Source organism: Primulina eburnea, chromosome 3 (genome assembly GCF_022965805.1).
Source record: "Primulina eburnea isolate SZY01 chromosome 3, ASM2296580v1, whole genome shotgun sequence".
NCBI lineage: Eukaryota > Viridiplantae > Streptophyta > Magnoliopsida > Lamiales > Gesneriaceae > Primulina > Primulina eburnea.
This window is the reverse complement of record NC_133103.1, coordinates 19,008,087-19,018,059: the sequence shown is the minus strand read 5'-3', so window position 1 is coordinate 19,018,059 and position 9,973 is coordinate 19,008,087. Positions and strand designations below refer to the sequence as shown.

Here is a 9,973-nt window from a genome sequence, read left to right as displayed (position 1 = left end):
ACAATCCTCCCCCCTTGAGCTAGCTTTTGGAGTTGAGTTAAGTCCAAGTTCCAATATTTACATTGGTACAATATTGGGATTGAGAATGATATTGGTAGCGGCTGTGATATCAATTGTCTCAAAAAAAGAAGTAATGCTGATAATGTGAACCAACATCAATTTGCATCTCAGGTAATTATCTTAAAAGTTTGTGTTATCTAAACCACATTTGTTATAAAATAGATATGGCATAATTAATACTTTGTATTGTTTATATGCAGTCAAATTTAAAGAATGTGTGTCATGGAGATATCTCTGAAAATACTAAATGTAAGTTGCTTCATTGGTGTGGTGATGAAGTTGTTGCTGAAGGTCGAATTGCATCCACAGATCCAACTGTAAAAGTGCATCACCTTCCTCTTGGTGGATCTTGTTGGAAAGTTTGGGTTGATAGAGTTCTTGTGGAGCAGGTAGACTTAATTCGACCGAATTTTGAAATGATTTTTCTGGATGATGCAGTTGTAAGCACAGTAGCATGGTTTTCTAAATTTATTGTTTCATGTGACTGATACAGATTTTATATTGGTTCTAGAGTTAGATACACTATTGCATCAAACCATCATATTACTGAATATTTTGTTTACTTTATCAAGTTTTTTGTCTTATTGGATAAAGGAGAATTGACATTAATTACTTAGTTTTTATGTTATCTTATTATTTTGTTTTAATTCCGGTGATTGGTTGGATGTTGTGCGATAAATCTTTTGAGTTTCGATATTATTGTTTAAAATTTGGTTCATAATAATATAAATAACGTTAATGTGCCGCACGTTGCTGATAAACCAAATCGACAGCGTACAATAATATATCAATTACAGTTTGCATTGCGCCTTATCAACAGCATATTGCGGATGCCATGGTTGCTTTTAACCGCAGCGTGCAATACCCGCTGCCAATGAATCATCAACGCTGCCAATAAATCATCAACAACATATTGTGCATGCCATGGATACTTTTAACCACGGCGTGCCTTGCACGCTGCCAATTGGTCAATATATCAACAGCATGTTTTGCACGACGTTGAAACTTTTAACCATAGCGTGCGGCGCACGCTGCCGAAAGATAACTATTAATAGCACACTCCGCACACCGTTATTAGAGTCAACCGCAGCGTAAGCCAATAATTTCAAACTTAAGACGACTTTCAACTTTACACCGTGCGTCGCAGCGTGCATACCTTTCCGCGACGTATATTGTACGCCGCGGAAACCCACTTTTCTTGTAGTGATTACAATAATACTTGTGTTAATTCTAAAGCACCGATGAATAGCTTAATAAAATTTAATATTGACAACATGTGTTTCTTCACGAGCATCGAGATTTATTTTCATTATCAGTTGTTTACAAAATCTAACTATAAAAAGTAATAAGCTTCCAACAAAGAAAATATCTTTAATATATATATATACACACGTGCGAAGAGTGAAATCAATTTTACACATTAGAATGACTTACATAGAATGTCGAGAGAAAATCAAATTAGAGATTTGTAAGTGGGATTCTGAATCAGATCTCAGCAGATTTTCGAAGTGGACGCAATGAAAAACACTAACTTTGCAAACACACGCATTTTTTTATTTAAATTTATTTTTTTTAAAAAAAATTAAACACTTTTCATGAAATATTCTTCGGAAATTTTTAGATTACACCAGAGGTTACAAACTCCTAAATCTACTTCGTCTCATATCACGATAAAAACTAATAGCAAAGGGGACAAAAACCCATCAAAGAACAATTTTTTAAAAAACAAAACAAGAAGAGAGCAAAAAACCTACATATATATATATATATATATATTTCTTGTAATAATTTCCCCTGACAGGTTTAAGGTTTCGGGGCTTCAATGGCCATCAGGGGGGGCTGTGGCATTGGGGCGCCAATGGCAATTGCTGGAAGAGACATTCTTTTATCGTACACTTTTCTGCGTCATTCCGACACTATTTGCTTCAATATCTTCAATAATCATTCCATTTTGATTGGCTTTTCCATTGTTGATGCCACCGGCCTTTACTGGTTCAAGAATTTCCTCTGCTTCTGTCTCTTTGTACTCCTTGTATTTTCCCCACAGAACCGAGTACAGTCCCATCACTATCAACGCTGCCCCAATAACTCTGCAAAAAGGTAGATTAAGCTGGAAAAATTACTCGAAAAATGTTTCGTTTGATCAGTTCTTCAGTTGTTTCGAAATCTACGTACCCTCCAACGTATATTTTCTCTGCCAAAATGAAAGACCCCATGACTGCCACAATGATCATCATCAACGGGCTGAAGGCTGTGACGAATACCGGCCCTCGTTTTTGCATCACAAGGCCTTGAACATAGTAAGCAATGCTCGATGAAACAATGCCCTGTATATATATATATATATATATATATATATATATAGATATATATATAGATATATATATATATATATAGATATATATATATATGATTGTATTATTCAATAAGTAGTGTACAAGAAAATTAAATAAATAAACGAAGAGTTTCAGTTGTGAACTTACGGCGTAAGCAGCAGCTAATAGATCCATGTCCCATCCAATGGCCCAAGCATTTGGCTTGTGCTCCATCACTAGAGTGACAACAATAGATTGCAGTGTTCCCATAAAGCACACAAGGGCTGTTAGTGAAAGCTGGGCTGTGTATTTCCTTAATGTGATTGCCTGTATTCAGAAAATGAAGAAAAGTCGAATCATTTTCTTTAACAAAATCCTTGTGCCTGCCCCTCTATGCAATACTAACCTGTTTGTATCAATGATTTTTTTAGCCGAGTAAAACGAAGTAACAAACCTGAAGAATGAAGAAAGAAGCCCAAGCAAAAGTGGCAAAGATGAGCAGAATCGAACCCTTAAACCAATCTTGGTCAGTGCCTTGAGTCGTGTCAGCAACATAGGATTTCCTAGGATGAATGTATTTGGACCATACCATGTTGATAACATCACCTTTGTATAGTGTCATCAACATGGCTCCTGCAACCGTCACTATTGTTCCCACCACCTTTGCTTGGCACCTCAACTTTTTCAAATCTACCTTCTCCATCCTACGGCACAAATGTACACCACCCTCGATGATCATTCGGTTCGAAAATTGTCCACTTTCAATCTTCTTTATTCCTATTTATATATTTGTCTAGTAAATACATGCAATAACATACATACCTGCAGATAACGGCCATTACAAATGTCATCGCGGGGAGCATGTTACTCATGGCACATGAAAAAGTCGGGGAAGTGAATTTCAGCCCCGCGTAGTAGAAATTCTGATCGATCACGGGCCTGCGAAACCCCAATTCCAATAGAATATTATTACGTCAGTCCGTTTTTCACGAGTCAGATATTCATTTACAACGTAGCAAGCTTAAGAATCCAAGCACTCTAGTTCCGGAAACTCACCCGAGAAGCCCCAACGCAAATAGCTGCAAGAAAATTGTGAATGTAATCTTTGGCCTCACTTTCCTGAGGAAAAACAAAAACAAGATTATGGATTTAGCACTCATTTCTTGAAAATAAATAAAATTAATCAAAGGGTTTTTCTGAAAAATAGTGTGTGTATACAGTATATATATATGTATACGTTATGAACCTTTCAAGAAAAATAGCAAAGGGAGCAATGATCGCAGTGGCAAAGGCATGCCTATACACAACCAAGACATAGTGGCTCATCCCTCTATTAAGTGAAACTTTGGTTATAATATTCATCCCAGCATAGCCAAATTGTAAGCTAATCATGGCTATGTAAGGCTTAGATTTCTCATAAAAGTTCCCAAAGCATCCTTTTCCTTCCATTTTCCTTTCTTTTTTTCAAAACTATATAATATTTGGAAACAAAACAAAACAAAACAAGAACTATGTTTTTGTAAGAGACTCAGACACGACTAAAGAGGAAAACACTTGAAGAGCTTGTGTTTGTCCCAAGTAATATAGGACTCAAAACTAGTATATTTATAGCGGAAAAAAATTGAGGGGAAGGGGTGTTTTGGTCTTTTCAATAAGCATATATGCATGTGTATCTTAATGGATATTCTGGTTTTTTGGTCGGAGAGGTTGAACGGCGGATCTGAGATCCACGTGGCGCAAATCGAGGCTGATGATTACAATTAGTGGGTTGCAGTTCATGGTGGTCAAGTAATATATGCTTAGTTCATTTGCACATGCGATGTGTGTACAGTTTTTTATCATTATTAATAGATTAAAGTGAAATTTGGTAAAATATGAAGGGACTAAATTGATATTTGAATTATTGAAATAATAAAAATAAAAATATGTGTTGAAATTTTTTAAAAAAAAACATAAAACAAAAATATAATATTAGTATCATATAAGGGTAAAATTTGAAATATCATGCCCTCAGCTTTAATAAAATAGTATAGATGAGAGCTATGGGATGAAGGTGAGCTTACTTCTTGATGATGCAACCAAGGAACCTAAATTTGGATAGGAGCAAGTATATATTCTTCTAAATAGAAAAATGAAATATTTTTTAAAAAAATTAAATATTATAAAATAAATTTCATGTGTGTGTGTGGGTTTTTTTTTTTAAAATAATTCAATTTTTAAAATTAATTTCAAAAGTAATTTAAAAAAAATGTTTGCAAAAATAGCTTAATCCGCGCTTACGAAGCGCGGACGCTGCTCACGTGGACCAGCGTCCGTGATTCGTAAGCGCGGACACGGTAGAAGTGCGGATGGTGCTTGCGACGGAATTTAGCGACGATAGTTATACCACAAACGTCGCTAAAATTGCATTAGCGACGGTTATCACAAAACCGTCGCTACAATTGTATCAGCGACGGACTAATAATCGTCGCTCAATTTAGCGACAGAATTAACCGTCGCTGATATCCGTCGCTAATATTTGCTATTTTCCTAATAATAGTATTAACAGCATTTACATGTAGCCGCAGATAATCTTGAACTTTCAACGGCTTGTAGCTTTGTAACATGCGATGTGCGCTGCGGAAAATCGTTTTTGTTGTAGTGAAGACATTAAAAAAAAAACAGACAAAAATTCATCACATAATAAGTTTTTTCAGGAACCTCTACTATTCAACCTGGTTTTTTCAATGAGTCAGGGATGGCTGATTTTGGTTTGTTTGGCCAGCAAGATTTTCGACCAAAACGGAGTTTGAAAATACTAGTGACTTATTAAACCGCACAGTGATCACCCCTACAAAAAATCCATGAATTATATTCTCCAGCATATAATTTTATTTAATAATGTCACATCTAATTTTATAGGTCTAGATTGTGTTCGACATCCTAAAAGTTTTACTCTTTGGTTGTCATGTTTAGGTAACCTTAATCAATGGAACACATCCCATTAACTCATTTGGCAGAGAGAGCTCATTCTGTTTATTTCCATTTCAAGTAAAAAAATATGGAACTCAACCTTACCTTTTCAAAAATATAAAAACTTGTTTTAAAATTCACTCAATCACTAACTAACTAAAAGCAAATGCAGTTACACAAAATCTTAAAATGTAACAACAACGACTATCTAAAATTCTGGCCATCACCCGATAAACGAAAATCAAAAACATGTGAACTACTATTTAAAAACCTGACTCCTAAACATAATATGCGGAAAAATGCAAGCTCATCGGGTTATCATGTGTACCCCCAGCTCCACCTACTCAGTATTCAGTGCTTCCAGTCTCCACATCCTCAAGATCACATACAACAATCACACCTACTGAGTCTAAAGACTTAGAACTCTCGAACCGTAATAACAAGTACATATACATATCAAGCAACAATGAAAATTACTGTAATTAACATAAGTTTCTTATGTTAACTCATTACAGGTATTTCTTTACAGGTATTTCTTTTATTCAATACAAGTTGCTTACTTTGTAACTCATCCGTACCTGACACGAAGCTATCTTCAAATTCAGCTGTAATTATTTATGACCACATTTTAAGGGATCAATCATCATTGGTGGATGAAACATCATGTTAAGATTTCATTTTCATGTACCAAGTAACAAAAATTTCACTTTTTTAGTATATATTTATTTAGATAGAGGAAAAATCAGTTCATTACTCAATCATACTCTTACTAAAATTTCATATTTAACTAGACATAAGCTCATTTGGTCGAGGTAATATAGTTCAATGATGTGTTTTGGACAAATGGTAATATTAAGGTTGCATGTTACACAATTGCAATAGCAGAAAAGGAGACTTCATATATCTATGTTGCATTTGACATGCCATCAATTTTTCCTTTTGAGCCAAAATTATGAACTGATTTAATCTTTAATTTGTAAATTCACAGATAAGAGAAGACACTAAGAAAGGTGTTTATGTTGACAATCTTACTGAGGTAGAAGTTACGAGTGCTCGAGAAGTGATCCAACAACTTATTCAGGTTTGTCAGTACCGTTATATCAGATTTTTTGTATACTTTATATTTCAGTCTCTCATCTGGTTAGTACATAATTCTTTTCACAATTATTCATTACCTGTCAATATACCGAAGATGTGTGATAATGAATTCTTGATGATTGATTTCATGACTCATTGCTTACAATGCCGCACGTTGCTGATAAACCAAATCGACAGCGTACAATAATATATCAATTACAGTTTGCATTGCGCCTTATCAACAGCATATTGCGGATGCCATGGTTGCTTTTAACCGCAGCGTGCAATACCCGCTGCCAATGAATCATCAACGCTGCCAATAAATCATCAACAACATATTGTGCATGCCATGGATACTTTTAACCACGGCGTGCCTTGCACGCTGCCAATTGGTCAATATATCAACAGCATGTTTTGCACGACGTTGAAACTTTTAACCATAGCGTGCGGCGCACGCTGCCGAAAGATAACTATTAATAGCACACTCCGCACACCGTTATTAGAGTCAACCGCAGCGTAAGCCAATAATTTCAAACTTAAGACGACTTTCAACTTTACACCGTGCGTCGCAGCGTGCATACCTTTCCGCGACGTATATTGTACGCCGCGGAAACCCACTTTTCTTGTAGTGATTACAATAATACTTGTGTTAATTCTAAAGCACCGATGAATAGCTTAATAAAATTTAATATTGACAACATGTGTTTCTTCACGAGCATCGAGATTTATTTTCATTATCAGTTGTTTACAAAATCTAACTATAAAAAGTAATAAGCTTCCAACAAAGAAAATATCTTTAATATATATATATACACACGTGCGAAGAGTGAAATCAATTTTACACATTAGAATGACTTACATAGAATGTCGAGAGAAAATCAAATTAGAGATTTGTAAGTGGGATTCTGAATCAGATCTCAGCAGATTTTCGAAGTGGACGCAATGAAAAACACTAACTTTGCAAACACACGCATTTTTTTATTTAAATTTATTTTTTTTAAAAAAAATTAAACACTTTTCATGAAATATTCTTCGGAAATTTTTAGATTACACCAGAGGTTACAAACTCCTAAATCTACTTCGTCTCATATCACGATAAAAACTAATAGCAAAGGGGACAAAAACCCATCAAAGAACAATTTTTTAAAAACAAAACAAGAAGAGAGCAAAAAACCTACATATATATATATATATATATATTTCTTGTAATAATTTCCCCTGACAGGTTTAAGGTTTCGGGGCTTCAATGGCCATCAGGGGGGGCTGTGGCATTGGGGCGCCAATGGCAATTGCTGGAAGAGACATTCTTTTATCGTACACTTTTCTGCGTCATTCCGACACTATTTGCTTCAATATCTTCAATAATCATTCCATTTTGATTGGCTTTTCCATTGTTGATGCCACCGGCCTTTACTGGTTCAAGAATTTCCTCTGCTTCTGTCTCTTTGTACTCCTTGTATTTTCCCCACAGAACCGAGTACAGTCCCATCACTATCAACGCTGCCCCAATAACTCTGCAAAAAGGTAGATTAAGCTGGAAAAATTACTCGAAAAATGTTTCGTTTGATCAGTTCTTCAGTTGTTTCGAAATCTACGTACCCTCCAACGTATATTTTCTCTGCCAAAATGAAAGACCCCATGACTGCCACAATGATCATCATCAACGGGCTGAAGGCTGTGACGAATACCGGCCCTCGTTTTTGCATCACAAGGCCTTGAACATAGTAAGCAATGCTCGATGAAACAATGCCCTGTATATATATATATATATATATATATATATATATATATAGATATATATATAGATATATATATATATATAGATATATATATATATGATTGTATTATTCAATAAGTAGTGTACAAGAAAATTAAATAAATAAACGAAGAGTTTCAGTTGTGAACTTACGGCGTAAGCAGCAGCTAATAGATCCATGTCCCATCCAATGGCCCAAGCATTTGGCTTGTGCTCCATCACTAGAGTGACAACAATAGATTGCAGTGTTCCCATAAAGCACACAAGGGCTGTTAGTGAAAGCTGGGCTGTGTATTTCCTTAATGTGATTGCCTGTATTCAGAAAATGAAGAAAAGTCGAATCATTTTCTTTAACAAAATCCTTGTGCCTGCCCCTCTATGCAATACTAACCTGTTTGTATCAATGATTTTTTTAGCCGAGTAAAACGAAGTAACAAACCTGAAGAATGAAGAAAGAAGCCCAAGCAAAAGTGGCAAAGATGAGCAGAATCGAACCCTTAAACCAATCTTGGTCAGTGCCTTGAGTCGTGTCAGCAACATAGGATTTCCTAGGATGAATGTATTTGGACCATACCATGTTGATAACATCACCTTTGTATAGTGTCATCAACATGGCTCCTGCAACCGTCACTATTGTTCCCACCACCTTTGCTTGGCACCTCAACTTTTTCAAATCTACCTTCTCCATCCTACGGCACAAATGTACACCACCCTCGATGATCATTCGGTTCGAAAATTGTCCACTTTCAATCTTCTTTATTCCTATTTATATATTTGTCTAGTAAATACATGCAATAACATACATACCTGCAGATAACGGCCATTACAAATGTCATCGCGGGGAGCATGTTACTCATGGCACATGAAAAAGTCGGGGAAGTGAATTTCAGCCCCGCGTAGTAGAAATTCTGATCGATCACGGGCCTGCGAAACCCCAATTCCAATAGAATATTATTACGTCAGTCCGTTTTTCACGAGTCAGATATTCATTTACAACGTAGCAAGCTTAAGAATCCAAGCACTCTAGTTCCGGAAACTCACCCGAGAAGCCCCAACGCAAATAGCTGCAAGAAAATTGTGAATGTAATCTTTGGCCTCACTTTCCTGAGGAAAAACAAAAACAAGATTATGGATTTAGCACTCATTTCTTGAAAATAAATAAAATTAATCAAAGGGTTTTTCTGAAAAATAGTGTGTGTATACAGTATATATATATGTATACGTTATGAACCTTTCAAGAAAAATAGCAAAGGGAGCAATGATCGCAGTGGCAAAGGCATGCCTATACACAACCAAGACATAGTGGCTCATCCCTCTATTAAGTGAAACTTTGGTTATAATATTCATCCCAGCATAGCCAAATTGTAAGCTAATCATGGCTATGTAAGGCTTAGATTTCTCATAAAAGTTCCCAAAGCATCCTTTTCCTTCCATTTTCCTTTCTTTTTTTCAAAACTATATAATATTTGGAAACAAAACAAAACAAAACAAGAACTATGTTTTTGTAAGAGACTCAGACACGACTAAAGAGGAAAACACTTGAAGAGCTTGTGTTTGTCCCAAGTAATATAGGACTCAAAACTAGTATATTTATAGCGGAAAAAAATTGAGGGGAAGGGGTGTTTTGGTCTTTTCAATAAGCATATATGCATGTGTATCTTAATGGATATTCTGGTTTTTTGGTCGGAGAGGTTGAACGGCGGATCTGAGATCCACGTGGCGCAAATCGAGGCTGATGATTACAATTAGTGGGTTGCAGTTCATGGTGGTCAATATATATGCTTAGTTCATTTGCACATGCGATGTGTGTACA

At 35.7% G+C, this 9,973-nt stretch overlaps 2 protein-coding genes across 2 annotated transcripts; both read right to left on the bottom strand.

Moving 5' to 3' along the window:
• Positions 1-1,639: 1,639 nt before the first annotated feature.
• LOC140828389 (WAT1-related protein At5g07050-like) lies at positions 1,640-3,956 on the bottom strand. Its single transcript, XM_073191367.1, has 7 exons — positions 3,622-3,956; positions 3,432-3,494; positions 3,198-3,314; positions 2,830-3,079; positions 2,544-2,702; positions 2,236-2,387; positions 1,640-2,150 (listed from the first exon to the last, which is right to left on the bottom strand). Exons 1-7 carry the CDS (start codon positions 3,822-3,824, stop codon positions 1,946-1,948), a joined length of 1,149 nt encoding a protein of 382 aa, XP_073047468.1. The 5' UTR covers positions 3,825-3,956; the 3' UTR covers positions 1,640-1,945.
• Positions 3,957-7,574: 3,618 nt separating this feature from the next.
• LOC140828388 (WAT1-related protein At5g07050-like) lies at positions 7,575-9,713 on the bottom strand. Its single transcript, XM_073191366.1, has 7 exons — positions 9,392-9,713; positions 9,202-9,264; positions 8,968-9,084; positions 8,600-8,849; positions 8,314-8,472; positions 8,004-8,155; positions 7,575-7,918 (listed from the first exon to the last, which is right to left on the bottom strand). Exons 1-7 carry the CDS (start codon positions 9,592-9,594, stop codon positions 7,714-7,716), a joined length of 1,149 nt encoding a protein of 382 aa, XP_073047467.1. The 5' UTR covers positions 9,595-9,713; the 3' UTR covers positions 7,575-7,713.
• Between the last annotated feature and the right edge of the window lie 260 nt (positions 9,714-9,973).